This window comes from Hyla sarda, chromosome 4 (genome assembly GCF_029499605.1).
Source record: "Hyla sarda isolate aHylSar1 chromosome 4, aHylSar1.hap1, whole genome shotgun sequence".
Taxonomy (NCBI): domain Eukaryota; kingdom Metazoa; phylum Chordata; class Amphibia; order Anura; family Hylidae; genus Hyla; species Hyla sarda.
In genome coordinates this window covers 147,568,443-147,588,657 of record NC_079192.1, presented here as the reverse complement: position 1 = coordinate 147,588,657, position 20,215 = coordinate 147,568,443, and the positions used below count along the sequence as shown (strand labels likewise).

Below are 20,215 nucleotides of genomic sequence, written 5' to 3'. Positions count from 1 at the left end.
ACACCAAGAACCAAAACGATCATGTTTCCTGTATGGCTAACATCCAATAGGTAAGACAATGAATCAATGGCACTCACATATGTAATCTTTGATAAGTTTAATGCATCTTCAATGTTGCACAATGGACAACAGTGGGGAGACACTAAAGAAAAAAAGGGGAGGTCCCCTGTTTGTTTTTAGTGTCTCCCTGCTGTTGCCCATTGTCCAACATTGAAGATGCATTAAACTTATTGAAAATTATGGGTGGTGAGTGCCACTGATTCATTTTGTTACCTATTGGATGTTATATATGGTACTATCTGCACAATAGAGCACCACAGATCCTTTGATGCACATTGAACTCCCGGCTGATGTACCCCTCCACTGTGTGAACTATGCTTTATCGCTCTAGAAGTGCCAGATCTTCTCTTTTCACATAGGATTTTCCTGTATGGCTATTCTGGCCAGGCATCTGGCTCTGTTCACTGTGTGGTGGCTGTGCATGGTTACTGTCGCCCAGCCCTTGTTCAATTTCTTTATGAATGGAGCCAACTGCTTTCAGCCACTTTCACATCATAGATCCAGCTGCAGAACAGCTTTTCATAGGGGTGCCAGTGTTTGGCACCCCAGCTTTACGCTATTGAAATCTTCAGGATAGGCCATCAATCATATTTTCCCAGATAACCACTAAATCAAAGTGATAGAATCATAACTACATAATGCGATTTTTATGGGACAGAGAAAAATTAGATTGGTATATATAGGTCAATAGCATCACTAAACGACATAAAGCAATTGTAACGAAATACAATAATGAAAAGGTAACAATGCTTGCTTTGTGGCCCTAGGTACCTTGTCTAAAACTGCTGTTCTATCCCACTATATTTCCTCCTCAGACCTCCTGGAGCTATAAATTAAACTTCATACAATCCTATTTATTTCTAGTTCAACATCAATGCATCTTTTCTATTGTATAGGGGATACATAGTCATCTGAAAACCTAGACTTAAAAAGAAAACAAAGATCTTTCTGTTCCTTTATCTGGAAAACTATTATCAAAATAACACATTGCATTGCCAAACAGACTATATAATCCCACCCTTCACCTTATAGTCACTCCCATTATTAAAACTAAGTTGAAGCCCTTCTGACTGATTTCCTACTAGTTATGGACCCTCATATGTCAGAAACGGGAGGGAATATCCAGAAACTGTAAATAGATGTGTGACCAGGACACCCTAACCTGTTTAATGATAGTAAAATCTCATTTTGCCTCCAGGTCCATAAAATTGTTGCCATATTTTAGCACAATTCTAATGTTTATGAATAGAGGTTGTGTATGTAAAAATAACACAATAAACATGAAAGAAGATGCAATATCTGGAACAGGACTCTACACATTATGGTATGCCATTTATAATATTGGCGTCTTTTTATTGTTTGTGGTAGTGGGCCTATGGGTCCATGCACATGCTACATCTGCACCGCCTATAGCTCAGGGCACTGAATAAGATACGGATTTTGAAAGGATTTGCTATGTCCATTTAATAAGAATTTTCATAATTTCGTAGCACGCTGGCATAACTTTTGAAGCATTGTAGATTGGTAAGACTGCACTGGTGACATAATAAACTGCTTGCTTGATATATTGCCTTGTATTTGTAGGTTACCCCAAAAGTGACTAACAATAAAGAAAAAAAAAAAAAAATCTTAAATACAGTCGGCAAAGATTCTGTCAACGGTGACAATTGTCATCATTCAGGAAATAGAGTTGTAGCTAGCTTTATAGCCAACCATTGTTGCTAAAAAAATTAATTGTATATAAAACTACGCCATGCACAATGAAAGTTAAAGGGGTTCTCCAGTGGAAAACTTTTTATTTTAAATCAACTCGTGCCAGAAAGTTAAACAGATTACTTCTATTAAAAATCTGTACTTATTAGCTACGGAGGAAATTCTTGTCTTTTTGGAACACAGAGCTCTCTGCTGACATCACGAACACAGAGCTCTCTGCTGACATTTCGAGCACCGTGCTCTGTGCTGACATCTCTGTCCATTTTGGGAACTGTGTAGATCAGCATATGTTTGCTTTGGACAGTTCTTAAAATGGCAGAGAGCACTGTGCTTGTGATGTCAACAGAGAGCTCTGTGTTCCAAAAAGAAAATAATTTCCTCTGTAGTATTCAGCAGCTATTAAGTACTGGAAGGATTAAGATTTTTTAATAGAATTGAAAAATCTGTTTAACTTTCTGGCACCAGTTGATTTATAAAAAAAATAAAAATAATAATAATAATTTCCACCGGAGTACCCCTTTAATAACAGCAGTGATGATACTAAATAATATAAAAACATATATACAGGGCTCAAGTCCTACAGGAACATGTTTGAACTGGGTTCTTGCACTTTTTTCACAACAGGAACACTGTTCCCATTAGCAGTTCTGAAGGACCAGCCCTTGAGTGGAAACTTTTTTTTCTCAGTACTTGACCCCTATATACACACAATAGGGAGAAGAAAAGCATACCTGAAGAGTTAATAAAAGTGGTTGGTGCATGCAGTTTCTGGGACTATGGTCAGGAGCCCACTATTTGTACAACAAAAAAGGATCTCGCTGCAGCACACGTAGTATGGTGAAAAAATGCTCAGTGATTTATTCCATATTAAAAAGTGTTTTCACAGCAAGTGACATTTCGACCAGGCTGCTTGAAAAAGACTTGGTGAGCTTGTTCAAAACGTCACTTGCTGTGAAAACACTTTTTTTTTATATGGAATAAATCACTGAGCATTTTTTCACCATACTACGTGTGCTGCAGCGAGATCCTTTTTGTTATATATATATATATATATATATATATATATATATATATATATATACTATATTATTAAAGCCCAGAGGAGCTATTTTATGGTGAACATTTTTGCAAATGTAGCATGCCCAACAATGCCCTTGAGACAAGTGACTATAAGCAAATTGCCACAAAACCATTGAACGGTGTAATAATTACATTATGACAGACTTCTGGTTGACATATCTCTACCCCTTTTTATTGATTCTTTTCAGAATTTGCATTTTTATATAAGAGATCCAAAGCTATCACTGTAAAAGTAGAAAACATATATGACCTACTGCAACCTACTGTAAGCCTTCAAAACATAGGGCACATTTTAAATAAAAAATTGTAAGTACCTCCTGCAAGGATCCTTTCTTCAAGATCAGCCATTTCTTTCTTGTATGCTTTCATGGCAGCCTCCTTAAAACTCGGCCGAATACGTTTCTTTTTTGGGACCGCAATGGATTTTTCAGGTTTCTCAGGCACATTTTTGTTTTCATCATCATTCGTGAAATTCTCTGTCACATCGTACACCAGTTCACATTCATGTTCGGTTATATCCTCTGGAGCTAAGTCATCATATGGAATGTTATAGTCATCCATCTGTAAACCAGCAAACTCTGGGTCATATAAATTATCATCGTACTCTTGATATTCTTGCATTTGCTCAAGATTTTCATTTGTATTGGTTCTGTTTTCAAGTTTGGCGAGAACCTGTTCCATCACTTCTACATAATTGGCTCCATTGTCATTACCAGCTGCAGATTCCCCATAATCAATGTCATCATCGGCTTTGTAATAGTAGGGTTCTGTGTATACATCCGAGTCAAGAGTGGTGCTGGATTCATTAGCCGTTGACTGTGATAAAGTGCAAAATCTGCCCATGAATGAAGAGCCACTTTCATCATAGCCACTTAAGCTCTGGGTACTTTTATTCCATACAACTTCCAGAGCTGATTTAGCACGTTGAAGAGTGGAGCCAAACTTTGGGAAGCTAAATGTTTTATCTGTAAGATCAATGCTTAGTCTACTATGCCATGACTTTGGTGGCGCATCCTCTGAGTCATCACTTGGCAGTTCACTCTGACTACGGTACATCATAGGCAATCTTCCCTGACTCTGGTAAATTTCATTGGCATTTGTTTCAATATAAGAGTCGTATTCACTAGTCCATTGATTTTGCGAAACGCTGCAGATTTCTGGACAAGATGGAGAATTGCTATCTAAAGTGTAATTATAGTTTTCTGTGTTATATGGAAGATCTGTACTTTGGCACTTTTCATAGTTGTTTGCATAAATGTCCATCTGTTGATCTGTGGGGCAGTTGACGTTACAGGCAAAGCCATGTTGTGTAGATGCGTCAAGTCCAGAATCTGTACCTTGCTCTAAGTGGTGCCACTCTTTCCATGGTGACAAATCGCCATGCAAAGAAAGCTGAGAGTCACTGTAGTGACTACGATCTCCTGAAGTACAATGTATCCCATTGCTGACCCCACTGTCAACAGTTTCAGTGTTCTCTATTTCATTTTCTTCATGGTAAGGCTCTACATCATTACTAAATGCTTGCTCTTGTGAGCTTGCATACCAGTTTGATGAATTGTCTTCTTGTCTTCTTTGCCAGAGTTCCCGATCTGAGGAAGACAACAGAGAACTTCCATTTGTTCTTACAAAATATTGGTTTTCAGAAAAATCTTCAGAGTAAGACTGACACAATTTTGAAAAATCGGATTCTGAACGACTCAGTTTTGGTGTAGAAAAATCAGTCTGTGAATGCCACAAGGGGGTTGAATCGCTGTAATATATTTTGTTTTTTTCCAAGCTATCAGATAGAGGTGATTGCAAATTGAGGTCTCCATAGTCATCTTTACTTTTATAAGAGGCATTTTCAGAAGTTCTGTGAGTTTTTTTACTATGGGATGATTGCCCACTTCTTTTGCTCCCATTTGATTTAATCTGCGCTTCAGATTTGGAGACCATTGCATAACTATTTCGGTTTATGTCAGGTTCCAACTCTTTGTCACTGTCTTCATGGGATTCCCATTCATCATGATTAATCTTTGGCTCCACATCTGAAAATTTCATGTCCATGCTCTCATACGTTTGGGATAATGGAAGTGGCTTTTCTTTTTTTGCTTTCAGTTCATGGGAAATAATGTCTGTAGAAATCCCAATTCCAGTTCCCTTCAGTTTATAACATTTTTTTAACACTAAATCTCTATCTTGTTGTGTGCCAAAGTAGACGAGAATTGGTCTAGGCTTTGCACTTGGACAATCTCTTTGTTGCCCTAGTCTATGAGCGAGTTCAATTTTCATACTGTTTTGTGCATCGACAAATCCCATTTTTTCTATTAAAATTCTATAAACAACATTTTCGCAGAGTTCATTTTTTTCTTCAGGCACATTTAAAAACCTAAGACTAAGCTTGCTACTATGATGACCTATCTGCTTAATGTAGTCATGGATATCTCTGGTTTCTCTTCTTGACTGTACAAAACCTGAACGTAACTGCTCAATTTCACTTTGTACAACCTCAACACTGCTAGAAATTTCATCAATAGATTGCTTTAGGGAATTCACATGACCTCTTAATTCTGACAGTTCAGTTTCAATTTGACTTATACCTTGGAGTTCTTTAAAGATCATTTCCATGACATCATGAGTTTGACTTATGCAACCAGTGGAGCTAAAGCCAGGTTCAAGCGTGTTGGTTTTCTGCTGACGAACTGTTCGGTCTAAAGACTTGCTTCGCAACCCCCAAGTTTTCTTCCATGTGCTTACTTCTGAATCTGAGGAAACACATTCTTGACTCTTCTTCCATTTCCTAAGTTTTCGTAATGCACCCATTTTTAGGCTGTGTAATGTTCGTTCTCCATCTGAACTTCCATCAGAAGGAGCCAGACTGTTCATACTTTTTCTATTTCGTCTAACAGGCATGGTGCTTGATGAGTATTCCTTGGTTATACTACCAGGCCTTGGTTCACTTAAAGATTCTGAATATGAACTATCAAGAGAAGATATTTCATTAAGTGCATCCTCATTATTATTGCCAGTTAGGATAGTATTCCTTTGCAGCCCATTGGCAATTGCTACTCTATAACTGAAGGTTGGGGAAAGTGAAAATTCCTTTTTACTGGAATCTTCTTCAGTTGATAAGTTGCAGGAAGAAGAACACTTGGCAATTTTTTTGACTGTGCTTTTGATGGTAGTTGAAATATTTGGGTTCTTGACTTGGCCAAATTGAGAAATATCCTGTTCCTTTTTGCTCGGACTTTCTTTCTTTTTTGTAGGGTTCCCCAGTTTCTTTGTAAACATTCCTTTGCAAAGCTTATATATATAAGAGAAGATCAGGCTCTTCAATAGGGCAGAAACCATCAGGGGAACTTTATATTGACCTATCTTTAAAAAAAAAAAGTATCTCTGTCTCCTGAGCAAGATGTGTAAGTCCACGCGACATTAAGATGTAGCATAAACAAACACACGTGTATGTCTTATAGAAGGACCAGAAACCGTCTGCTTCTCATGACTTCTGGAAGTCTCTGCAATGAAGGTAGTTTAAGTATCAATGATTCATAAAGTACAAATCGTAGTTGTGGATAATGAATGTGTTCAGTAAATAAAGCATAGCATGCAGCACCAACAACTTAATAACTGACATGTACATAGAGGATAATGGTTGATAAAGTAAGGTCTATGTTTATCATGGCCAATAAATATTTTACTTATGCAACATAATATTGAAACATGATTCTGCTCATACCACAAGCCAAGCATACGTTTTCAAGATTATGACCCTGCTTAAAGGGGTACTCCAGCCCCTAGACATCTTATCCCCTATCCAAAGGATGGGGGATAAGATGTCTGATCGTGGGGTCATTTACAATGCTGGGTGTGGGTGGCGGGGTTGTGACGTCATGACCATGCCCCCTCATGACATTACACAACGCCCCCTCAATGCAAGTCTATGGGAGGGGGCATGACAATTGCCCCGCCCCCTCCCATACACTTGCATTTAAGGGGTGGGTTGTGAAATCACAGGGGGCATGACTGTGATGTCACGACCCCCGCCACCAGCCCTAAACGTTCGGAACAAAATATTCCGAACACTGGGGCAGTAGAGTACCCTTTTAAGACATCGATCCATTCTCCACTGAATCTTCAGCCAAGTGGATGAAAGGGGATGGGTTACTGATAATAAAATGCATAAAGGATCCCCTTTCTTAGGCCTTCACAGCATACATTCGACCTTACAACATCTTCCTTTGTAACCCCAGTGAAGTATAACATTAACTAAATTTATATATTGAGCAATTTCTATAATGTAATATAAATGTAATATAAATAAAATCTATAAAGGAAACTAAAAAAAATACACGAAACAAGATGTATATTTACAAAGCTCATTCAACAGTTTTACGTCTGAATGAATTTTGTGACATAATCTAATATGCCACACATAAGCAAGTTATCAAGTGGTTTCAGTAGTTAGACCTATTTTCCAGCTAACATTTTAATCTAGCTTATGTAATACTGTAAATGTTTATTTGTGAGAATCATCTTATCAGTGCAAGTTGAAGTTTCTAACATATGGATTTCTCTAGCAGACATAATCCCTTATCCTATTTGAAAAGTATTTCACCACTCAATGAATCACTGTAAGGGATGTAGGTCAGCTTTTACTAAATAAGTTATTTTCTTAGGAATTAATAATTAGTTCTTGGTGTCTTCTCATTGACTGTTCCCAACCTGAGCTTTGTAAATGGACCTCTATATACACCACACAACACACATTCCCACTGAACCTATGAGAACAGAAATACAGTGACTTTACTCTTTGGATTTTAACCAGTTTACACATGGGTTTACACATCAACCAGACAAAAGGCATTTTTCTTCAACTGGAACATGAACAAAATAGTAAAATTACATACGTACATGTGAAATCTGAACCAATATGATCACCTGAAATCCAGACAACAAGGATACATTATTTAGCAATATCATCTTAGATTCAAGTGTTAACAGTACATTGGTCTGGGATGCAAATGTAACTGAAAACAGAATATTTGGGATAAATGGTAAATCAGGGTTTCCGGTCAGCCTGCCCATGGGCATCAACTTCTTGCCAGTGTTCCATTCATGCCCCAGGAAGAGAAGACCTGCCCTAAACATTAGTCTAGTGAATAAATCTCAGGGACACTATGGGCATTTTAGATACTGTTACACTGCCCTGTTTTGGTATTTCATTACTAATGTATATAGGACATCATGTCCTGTTGTAGGTTCTTGCAATGCCTTTGGCTTGGGTAGAAGTAGTATGACCCCGATTGCCCTCAAATTTGGTGTTCCCTAGTTATAAACATTCCAAATGCCTTCCTTTTCCATATTCCCATTTTAAAGCTCCACAGGTGTTAATATACATTGCAATGAAGACAGCTTTGGACTGTCCAAGCATGCTGGGAGTTGTAGGTGGAGGTGGGAAACACTGCTCTGGACCATCACTTTCTATTTCTGTAGGCCAAGCTATAGAAAATCTTTCTCCAACGTTCTATCAATCTATTCTTATTATCTGAAAGATTGCTGGGATTCCCACTTGCTGATGGGTTAACTCAGAGTGAAGGGACAGCACAGTCACATTAACGCCTGCAAGCCATATTACATCAGGCAAATCTAATCTGTATTCTTGGCTAGCTGAATACAGATGAGCATAGGAAGATTGGATTTGGAGATCAAAAGAAGTCAAAAAAGCACATTAATTTTAAGCAGACCAGTAGCATCCAGGCACAGTCTACCACGAGCCAGGAGTCCCACTTTAAATAATGCTTACGTTCAATGCTGGACTCAGGTGTTGGAATCTTTTTTTGTGCAACCAAACATATGATTAGTATTAGCAGCTTGCTGCCAGCCGAGTAGCAGTAACCCTTTTCATGCCAGAGTGTGCAGAAAAAGATCAGGCTTTCTCATCTTGTCTTAATATAGTATTATATATACTCTCTTCAGGATATTTGATAACAAGGAAGGATGTAAAAAAAAATACCAAAATTTGAAAATAACCTACAATATTTTTTTTATTTTTTTTAAATGTTAATATATTACTGTCTTGGAATAGTCTACAACTATGTCCCCTTTAAATTGACTTTGCCACGGTCTAGTGGAGCTCCCTTACACTTCAAAGTGCTAATTGTTTCCAGCTTTCTTATCATGTTCACCCCAAATCTCAATTTCATCTGGATGACAATTGCCCAGGAGAATAATCTACAGGATAGGGAGGCTGATATTTGCAGATAGACGGCAGGGTGTTCATCTTGGAAGATTAATCAAGAAGCAGAAATGCATAAGCATCTGTAAATCTCAATTTAATACTAATCCTTTGGTGAACTAGAAAAAAAAAAGTACTTCACATTAGCAGCAGCTCCACCGAACGATCCCTGCTTTACATGATGCTCAGCCATAGGCAACAGCTATGTGTGTAGAAGAGATAGTGTGCAGAGCATCACAATTCTACACACTCCCATGAGTGCCTGATTCTTAAATTCCGTGCTTCTTACATGAGAACGGGGATATCTTTGCATCGTACACTACGTGACGTGACCAGGCGGGAATTATTTCATGCAAAGTCCCATTTTAATCCCTTAGGCATGATTGGAAGGTCTCTAGAATTGTACAGAATTTCTATCCATCTTTACACAAACACTTATTATTTTTAGATGTAGGCTTTTCCGCTACAAACTTTGCATTTTAATTTGGAAGTACCATGTCATGCAGACATTTACTACGATAGTACTTTCCATCTTGACGGTAGTGACAGTGCTAGGAATAGTCTTCATAAATGAACAATCACTGCAGACCCCTGACCGGGAATCTTTGGGTGCATGCTATTAATATCAAGTACCTTGAATAACACAAATGTTTACAAATACAAGTTCAGGAAATAGGATAATATTTGGGAAAAAAAGATACATACCTGTCACCAATCTCTTCTCAAAAGAAAGAAAATGACATACCATTGGTTCTAGAGCTGAAATCTTTCCTTATTTCCATTGCTACATTCCTATTTTCCATTCATCCACAGCCGCACGTTACAATACAATATGAAGCTGCTTCCCAGTGATTTGACTCAAGTGCAGTCAGGCATGTTGCTAGTCTGCAATGGTATCTGTTCCTCTAAATTCCACCGCGCTCTCCTGGCTCCACCGTCAAATGCATCTTTGTAACTCCTCCTGCTATTTCTATCTATCACTAACTGAGGCTTTATTTATATTGCGTCTCTGAGATAACCAAACAGGAGTCACATTCCCACTTCTGTGAAAAGGGAGAAAGAACTGATGGTAGTAGACATCCTGGTGTTTTCTGAGCTGGGAACTTCACACATCGCTGTTCCTTCTGCCTGTGGTTCTGAATGCAGCATTCACTGCAATAGCCACAACCCACCTCTTTTCAAAGCAGCCCCTCCACTTCCCAGATTGAGCAAAGAAAAAAAGAGAGAGGGGGGGGGGGAGCAAAAGAGAGACACATACAGGCTTAGTGAAAGTCCTTGCTCGCACATCAGACACACTTCATGCACTGTGAAAGCTAGCAGGTACATCACTGGCCCCAGTACTGATAGCCGGCTCCAGTACCGCCTCTAGCTTGGAAAGGAAATCTGGTTGCTAGGGCCATGTCTCAGCTAACCTTTCATTTATCACAATAACGTGACCAGGAATGACAAGTGTGCAGCCATTTCTTTCAGAAAAGTCCTTTCACCGTGTCTGGACACTTCAATAATAAAGCTGATGGATGCTTCAGAGATTGTTGAGGCATGACTGCTGAAATGATCACCAAGTGTCCCAGTCTACTAGATATCTTATCTTCTTCTACTTTTAATATACCGGCTATACCTTTAAATGTAGCAGGGATTTCTTACTTTTTTTTAATCTCAATAACTTTATCGGTTGCCACCCCCAATATGCTCATCTTAAACTCATTTTCGCACATTAAGCTTTTTATGATTCAGACTTTCACCTCTAAAGTGAAAGCAAAAAAGTTATAACTTTTTTGCTTTCACCTTTGTGGCAAAATAACATGCACTTAGACCAAGAAGAGTTCCAGACCACTGTAGTTTGTGATGATTTACAGCATAGTTGACTGATAAGATGAATCTCACCTTATTTTTTCTTTCATTTACCCGTATGGTCATATAGTCACTTCTATTTGTTGTTAGTCACTGTGAATTCCTGGTATGGGCGGTTGGCACTTATGCAGAAATCTCACTTTAGTGAATTACAGAAGAAAAAAAAGCTTTAATGACTCAGAGCAAAACAAAGATGACTCCGTGCAAAACATTTTAGGCTAATTAAATATCTGAAAATAAAAAGCTGGATGAGGCTGAAGTGTAAAAAAATAAATTACGGTCATATGTTTAAGGAAGCCCGGTTTAAAGTGGTACTCTGGATCTAGAATGTTTTTTTTTTCTCGTTTTTTTATAGATATTCAGCCTTTCCTAAAGAAAAATAAACCTTTACTCACTTCCCACACTCCCCAGGTGCCTCTGGTATAGCTGCTCTATTCCATGGTTCTATCCTCTTGCTGGTGCCGATCTGTCTTAGTGCAGCACAGCAAATTATTGGCTGTAGTAGTGTCCTGCTTTAGCCAATAAATTGCTGAGTGACAATGATGATGTATTTATTTATTTTTTTATAAAATTTATTCATAGAAGTAGACATGTTACAGTCATGGCCATAAATGTTAGCACCCTTGAAATTTTTCAAGAAAATGAAGTATTTCTCACAGAAAAGGATTGCATTAACACATGTTTTGCTATACACATGTTTATTCCCTTTGTGTGTATTGGAACTAAACCAAAAAAGGGAGGAAAAAAGCAAATTGGAGAAAATGTCCCACCAAACACCAAAAATGCCTGAAAGCAGATAGAAGGGAGAGAAGTGCACTTAGTCTTTGCATTGTGTGTCTCTGTGGGCCATACTAAGCATGGACAACAGAAAGAGGAGAAGAGAACTGTCTAAGGACTTGAGAACAAAATTGGTGAAAAATATCAACAATCTCAAGGTTACAAGTCTAGATCTAGATTTGCCTTTGTCCACAGTGCGCAACATTATCAAGAAGTTCGCAACCCATGGCACAGTAGCTAATCTCCCTGGGTGTGGACGGAAGAGAAAAATTGTGAAAGGTGTCAATGCAGGATAGTCCGGATGGTGGATAAGCAGCCTTCAACAAGTTCCAAAGATATTTAAGCTGTTCTGCAGGCTCAGGGAGCATCAGTGTCAACGCGAGCTATCCGTCGACAGATAAATGAAATGAAATGCTATGGCAGGAGACCCAGGAGGACCTCACTGCTGACACACAGACATAAAAAAGCAATACTACATTTTGCCAAAATGAACTTGATTGAGCCAAAATCCTTCTGGGAAAATGTTTTGTGGACAGAGGAGACCAAGATAGAGCATTTTGGTAAAGCACATCATTCTACTGTTTACCAAAAACACAACGAGGCCTACAAAGAAAAGAACACAGTACCTATAGTGAAATGTGGTGGAGGTTCACTGATGTTTTGGGGTTGTTTTGCTGCCTTTGGCACTGGGTGCCTTGAATGTGTGCAAGGCATCACAAAATCTGAGGATTACTAATGGATTTTGGGTCACACTGTGCATCCCAGTGTCAGAAAGCTGGGTTTGCGTCTGAGATCTTGGGTCATCCAGCAGGACAATGACCCCAAACATACGTCAAAAAGCACCCAGAAATGGATGGCAACAAAGCGCTGGAGAGTTCTGAAGTGGCCAGCAATGAGTCCAGATCTAAATCCCATTGAACACCTGTTAAGAGATCTTAAAATTGCTGTTGGGAAAAGGCGCCCTTCCAATAAGAGAGACCTGGAGCAGTTTGCAAAGAAAGAGTGGTCCAACATTCCGACTGAGAGGTGTAAGAAGCTTATTGATGGTTATAGAAAGCGACTGATTTGAGTTATTTTTTCCAAATGGTGTGCAACCAAATATTAAGTTAAGGGTGGCAATAATTTTGTCCAGCCTTTTGGAGCTCGGTGTGACATTATATCCAATTTGTTGTTTTTCCTCCCTTTTTTTGTTTAGTTCCCATATACACAAAGGGAATAAACATGTGCATAGCAAAACATGTGTTACTGCAATCCTTTTCTGTGAGAAATACTTCATTTTCTAGAAAAACTTCATGGATGCCAACATTTACGGCCATGACTGTATATATCATAATAATAATAATGTATAATATATATATATATATATATATATATATATATATATATATATATATATATATCATAATAATAATAATAATATAAGAATCACATATCATAAAATAGATGTCACAGCAGAGTCACATTCTACATGGAAATATAATACATATAGAAACTTGACAATGCTTAAAATGGCCACATGTCCATCTTCCGAGTTTAACATTTAGATATAGTGAAATCAAAATCCATAACCCAAAAAAACAACAAAATCTCCTGAGGAAACACTACAATGTCTATAGGAAAACATCTCTAGATTGCTCATAGCACACATGACATTTCATGTCCAGTAAGTAAAGATAGACATTAACCCCTCCACCAGCCATTCGTTTGACTCAGAAAGACTCCACCTCTTAAAACTTCAAAAAGAATAAAAAATAAAAGAAACACTGCTACCCCCCATAAGTATAGCATGTGCTGGGGGTTCCTCTATTGGGTTTGAATGATGATGTATTAAGCCCTAGCCCCAGTCTTCTTCCTGAAAGAGGATCACACCAGGGACCGGAGCAGTGATACCAAAGACATAAGGGAGTGTGGGAGGTAAGGTTTAAAAGGTTTTATTTATGAGGGACAGGCTGGGCATAAAAAAAAATAAAAAAACATCCTAGTGCCAGAGTACTCCTTTAAAGCTATACATTTTTATTTTATTTACAATGTTATTAAGATACATCTAGCATACCATACTGTTGGCCTTCCTGTAGTCAGTATAATAATTTCCAAAGTACACCCTCTTGGGAACTATAGAAGGGGTTTTCCCACAATGATATTTTATCACCTATTTCCAGTATAGGAATTATGGGGGAGATTTATCAAAACCTGTGTAGAGTCAAAGTTGCCCAGTTGCCCATAGCAACCAATCAGCTTGCTTCTTACATTCCTAACAAGGCCTGTGAAAAATGAAAGAAGCGATCTGATTGGTTGCTATGGGCAACTGGGCAACTTTACCTCTGCACAGGTTTTGATAAATCTCCCCCTATGAGTCTGACTTTGGTGCGGTAGTGTCATAACTTGACTGCCACTGTATTCAAAAGGATACTGGATGAAGATTCATACATTGCTTCACACTGCTGTAATTACGGAAGGTGAAGGTGCTCAATCTATGGAATAGTAGACAGTTCCAAAATCTGCAAAAGCAAGAATTGTAGACGGCACTCACCAAGGTCGTAGCTTCATATCTTTATTTTTCTTGACTGCAATAAACAGCAGTGCAGTGTCAGGCAGGTATCATGGCAGAGACGTGCTGAGGACCTAGGCGTCTCTGCCGTGATACCTGCCTGACACCGTACTGCTGTTTATTGCAGTCAAGTAAAGTAAAGATATGAAGCTATGACCTTGGTGAGTGCCGTCTACAATTCTTGCCATTGTAGATTTGCAAATTACTTATATTTAAAAATCTTAATCCTTCCAGTACGTATCAAGTGCTGGATAAATGCTTTTTGCATTTATTTTCTGTCTGACCAAAGTGCTCTCTGCTGGAACCTCTGTCTGTGTCAGGAACTGTCCAAAGTAGAAGCAAGTCCCCAGAGCAAACCTCTCCTGCTATAAAAAGTTCCTTACATGGACAGAGGTGTCATCAGAAAGCACTGTGGTTAGTCTGGAAAAAACTACACAACTTTCTCTAGAGCAGAGAGCAGCTTTTAAAGGGGTATTCCAGGATTTTTATTTGACGATGCTACAGGGGCTGTAAAATTAGAGTAGTTCATAATATAGTGTCTGTACCTATGTGTGATGGTTTTCTCACAATTCTTCTATGATTTTCACTCCAATATTTATTTTTATCAACACACAAAATGACTGTTGTCTCAGATTTTCCCCAGATTGCAATAAGGCTGAGACCTGACTCACTAGTCAACTGATGACAGGGAGCCTGTCTGTTTCAATGGGTGGAGCGATCGCTTGGTGGGAGAGAGAGCAATCTGCAACTAATGCAACAGCTGTAGGCTCCCTGATTGAAAACCACAGGTCTTTTGAATGGATGCAGCTCATTTATGTTTCAATGGGTGGGGTGGCTGATGTGTGGGAGGGAGGAAAATGAAATTTTGGGATTTGTAGTAAAAAAAAAAGAAAAGTCAAACAGGAAATACCAGTCCACAAAAATCTAGCCACAGTGTTATGGTAATCTCATGACATAGCCATTTAGCCCCAAGACAAGCGCAGATTCTTCCTAAGCATGTCCATTACTGTCTGCCAGGTACGTACTAAAATCACCTTATGGTGGATAACCCCTTTAAGTACTGGAAAGATTAAGATTTTTAGAATTAAAGTAATTTACAAATCTTTTTAACTATCTGGCACCAGTTGAAATTATTTTCCACCGGAGTACCCCTTTAACACATACTATTAAGGTCCCCAAAAACTTTAGTGAAAAAGTCAAATGATTCCCCTCCCCCCAAATTTTGACACTGAGCTGATTCTCTCTAATGTGTATGGGTGGAAGGGACATTTTGGATTTACGGGAGATTATCTGCAACCAGAGATTTCTTGCAATAGCTTACCTCACCTCTCCTCAATCACAACAAAATTTGGTTAACCAAAATGCTCATATGTAAGGGGTGGACGGGAGTAATAGCTGTCAGCTGAATTAACAATGCACCAACAGCTATTGAGGGTAAATGTGATTTTTAACAGCACTAGCCAATCTAGTATAATACACATATATGTAGTGTTGCTCGCGAATATTCGCAATGTGAATAATTTTCGCGAATATCGCATATTCGCGAATTCGCGAATATAGCACTATATATTCGTAATTAGGAATATTCGTTTTTTTTATTTATTTTTTAATTACAGTACACATCACAGTGATCACCCCTCTCTGCTTCCAGCTTGTGTGGTGTAAAGAAGTCTCTAATACTATTGTGTGAGACTGGCGTGCAAATTTTCATATAGGCAAATTTTAGCATAGGCTAATTTTCGCATAGGCTAATTTTCACATAGGCTAATTTTCGCATACACGAATTTTCGCATTTGCAAAAAGAAAACATGAAAATTACAAATATGCGAATTTAGCGAATATATGACGAATATTCGTCCATATATTAGCGAATATTGGCAAATTCTAATATGGCCTATGCCGCTCAACACTACATATATGTAACTGATAAGGTATACCCATTGCAATGTTTCCCTTCTATTTTAAAAAAGTGGCTGCCTTGGATTGGGACTACATAGAATGGGTCTTAGCAGCTCATGGACAAGTGTGACCCTTTTTGTCATCTACAGCAGTGTTTCCCAACCAGTGTGCCTCCAGCTGTTGCAAAACTACAACTTCCAGCATGCCCCGACAGCCAAAGGCTGTCCGGGCATTCTGGGAGTTGTAGTTTTGCAACAGCTGGAGGCACCCTGGTTGGGAATTGGCTGTCCGGGCATGCTGGAAGTTGTAGTTTTGCAACAGCTGGAGGCACAGTGGTTGGGAAACACTGATCTGCAGTATAAGTAACAATTGTTTCCTCTAAACTAGAATTACATAGGAATTCCCTGATTTGTCTACTAACAACCAATATCTTTAACAAAAACAGCTGAATACATTCACAATAATCAGTGTAATTATCTGAACTAAGAAAATAGTTGTGGGTGTATCCATTCTCTAAGGTATACAAAGTATAACACAATTCTGCAATTCAGTCTCTAAAAATAGAGTGAATAACTGCATGACAGAAATTAAAGTGCTTTTCTGAATATTTTGCAAAAAAGCTAAAACTGGAATAAAACAGAAAAAAATATTTACCCTAATATTCAGTGTAGAAGTTATTCCTGTATTTACCACTGGGGTTGCAGCAATGATGTTGCGTGCATCATTTATGTGACACTGAAGTCAATCATCACATGATCAGCAGTGATTGCTGGGGCCAGTGATTGGCTGCAGAGTCCAGTGGACAATGTACGTGATGTCATAACTGGAAAGCCCTCGGAGGAACACCAGAACAGTGGTGGCGCTAGAGTAGCGTCTGACTTCAAAGTGCGTCATTTAATTCAGGTTTCAACATGTGCTTAAAACATCATCAACAGTTGATACTTTTTTTTTCGGGACATTGGGGCAGGTGTCCCTGACTGCAGGGACTGTTTCGAAATACCAAGGGGCCTCTGCCCAGCGTTGAAGTTCATTCTCTCGCACTTTTTTTTTTTTTGCCCCTTCCATCCTTCTGGAGAAAGGGACATGGAAGGGGCTTGGCTGCATGGAGGCCTGAGGTTTCCATAAACTTAAAAAATTGGTAGATTTACCGTAAATGATTTTTGGCCAAAAAAAAACATCATACAGCATCATTCAGCCCTTATAAGGTTCACCTCTGATCCCCGCTTCCTCTTTCCCTCCCATTGGAGTATCTCACCTTACATTTTGCTCCGTTTGTTACAGGTTTTATATTTATATACACTTAAAAGAAAATGTATCACCTAGATGTTTTGTTTACTGATCAAAGTCTTATGCTGAAACATTCTTTTTTCTAACCTATTTCTATTTTATGATTGTATTTATTTTATTTTATTTTTGTACATTATTATGGAGGGCGCCATGTTTCCTATACTGTCTTTATATATTTAATGAGGTATGAAAAGTACTGTTCTGAGATGTTGGTATGATTATCAAAGGGGTACTCCACTGGAAAACCTTGTAAATTACTTCTATTAAAAATTCTTAATCCTTCCAGTACTAATCGGATGCTATATGCTCCACAGGAAGTTATTTTCTTTTTAAATTTCCTTTTTGTCTGACCACAGTGCTCTTTACTGACACCTTTGTCTATTTAGGAACTGTCCAGAGTAGAAACAAATTCCCATAGCAAATCTCTCCTCCTCTGGACAGTACCTAAAATGGACAAAGATGTCAGCAGAGAGCACTGTGGTCAGACAGAAAGGAAATTCAAAAAGAAAAGAATTTCCTGTGGAGCATATTGCAGTTGATAAGTACTGGAAGGATAAGGATTTTTTAATAGAAATAATTTACAAATCTGTTTAACTTTCTGGCACCAGTTGATTTAAAAAAAAATTAATAAATGAAATGTTTTCCAGTGGAGTACCCCTTCAAGCATTAGAAAAACAGTGCTGATTTCTTAAAAAACTGCACCACATTTGTGTGCAGGTTGGGTGTTGTTTTTCAGATCAGTTCTATTGAGATAAATGGATCCAAGTTGTAATACCGCGCACAGCCTGGACAGGTGGGGTGCTGTTGTTTGGAAGAAATTGGCTTTGTTTTTCGATTTCTCGATAACCTCTTTAAAGCTATGGTTGATTACCATTTAACAAAGAAATGTCTTCCATGCCTAATTTACTGGGTTTTATAAAGCAGGATGGCTAGGAGCAAATAGTTATTGATAAGCTTTGAAGTCCTTCTTGCTTAGGGCCATGACTTATATTTCAAGGCAGAAAACAAAATCTGGTCCAACTTGGCATAGTTTCTAGACTAAAAAAGATAAACTATGCCATGTTGATAATATTGGTCCATAGTGCCACAAGGAAAGACACCAGCACCCAACTCAGTATATGCTCTTCATAATGGATGGTTATGTAAATGCCAATAATGACATGGGCACAAAGTCTCCTTCATGCATTCGGATGAGTAACCCCTCCCCAAAAAGGACCCTTCACTAAGCAACAAGCAAGATGAAAAGCTGCACTACAGTATGTCCACATTTTCATTAGGGACTCTGTAGCCTCCATTGGCAATTCTGTCACTTTTGACGGAAGAGTAGTGCAAAATGCAGAGCTTTTATTGCCATCAAAATGACAGAACCCATAATGAAAGCCCCAATGGATAGACCCATAATAAATAAATACATTCCGCCTGGTGACGTTGCGATCCATCAAACAATGAATTCTGCTTTGTGTTAGGGCTTCTCTTATAAATGAAAGTCATGAAGCAGATGTGAACAGAGCCATAGCCTGCTTTTATATTCCTCTGCTGTGATACTGTTATTTTGACTTACTTTGCAGTCAGCTAGATGCCTCCACTATCTTCTGTCACGCTAATCCTCACAATCCCTCAATATCGAGGCTCATATCCCTCAGTATAGGTGTGGTAGTGACCTGATAATCTTCTCTATTTTTCTAACTTAGCTCTAATATAACATTGACTTCATGTTGGACTTGAAATGGCTTTGTGCTCATAAAAAATAGACAATAACTGTACTAGCAGAGCTTCAGTGTAAAGCATGGTGATGGAACCGAGCAGCAAGTTGAGGCTGTGATGAGCCCTAAAGGGTACAGCATTCCACACCCTCTCAACGCAAGTCTATGAGACGGGGTGTGATGTCCGTCATACCCCTCCCATAGATTTGCGTTGAGGGGGAATGGGCGCGATATCACAAGGGACGTGGCCGACCCCTGCAACACAAAAACACTGTTCGGAACATTTTGTTCCGAAAGCTGGCCAGGGAAGTACCCCTTTAAGGGGGTAGATCTTATGTAAGAACTTACATCTCTAAATGGCCATTCATTTTACAAAATAATGAAGACTCTCATATGAATAGAGATATAAGTCATAGACTATTTACAGAACAGACAGAATATGAAATAGACAAGTACTATTGCATTATATTGCTGCATTATTATGTTCTACTAGCTGCACGGACATGTCATTCATTTTAGTGGAGCAGTTAGCTGTTTCTATGGCCTACAGATGCCTAGATGCTCCTCTGTATAGTCGTGTACTGCATTGTGGTACTTTCAGGAAAGTAACGTGATTTATCCAAAGCAATGTACAGTATATTTGTGGTGCTATGTGCCGTGTGTAATACAGCTATGGTAATTGTAATGGTTGGGTTACTAAAAGACTCCATGTGTTCTTGAAGAGCCTGTAACATTATTCATTATTGATTTATAAGGCGGCTCTCTCCTGATCTGCTCCTCACCATCTGTTTTGTCTTGCCAAATGAGGTAATGTGCTTAGCATGACTAGATACTACTTGTAGTTCTTGTAACATGCAGCCCTGTTTATTAAACCATAACAGAAATAGGCTAAATCAGCTAAAACATTCTCCTTATTATCCAACAGCTTATCCAAAGATTTCCTTAAAGTGTAAGTCGTTAACAAAAACTTTTCATATAATGAAAATAATACCATTATATGTATATTTGTAATATACATTGATTAGAAAATGTGTATATTTTTTGGGTGAAAAAAAGCTGTCCCTGCAGCTATTGCCTGTGTGT

General features: G+C 38.5%; 2 protein-coding genes across 2 annotated transcripts in view; both read right to left on the bottom strand.

Moving 5' to 3' along the window:
* Window positions 1-10,213, bottom strand: part of UNC13C (unc-13 homolog C) — a 627,474-nt gene extending 617,261 nt beyond the window's left edge. The window contains exons 1-3 of the mRNA XM_056572349.1: window positions 9,773-10,213; window positions 7,744-7,770; window positions 3,168-6,347 (exon numbers count right to left, since the gene is read on the bottom strand). Coding sequence (XP_056428324.1) covers window positions 3,168-6,183 — 3,016 coding nt within the window. The 5' untranslated portion in view covers window positions 6,184-6,347; window positions 7,744-7,770; window positions 9,773-10,213. The remainder of the gene's footprint in view (window positions 1-3,167; window positions 6,348-7,743; window positions 7,771-9,772) is intronic.
* Window positions 10,214-10,950: 737 nt separating this feature from the next.
* The window catches only part of LOC130368547 (protein unc-13 homolog B-like), a 350,187-nt gene continuing 340,922 nt past the window's right edge, over window positions 10,951-20,215 (bottom strand). Inside the window, exon 9 of the mRNA XM_056572347.1 lies at window positions 10,951-11,057. Within this exon, the coding sequence (XP_056428322.1) occupies window positions 11,055-11,057 (3 nt within the window). The 3' untranslated portion in view covers window positions 10,951-11,054. The remainder of the gene's footprint in view (window positions 11,058-20,215) is intronic.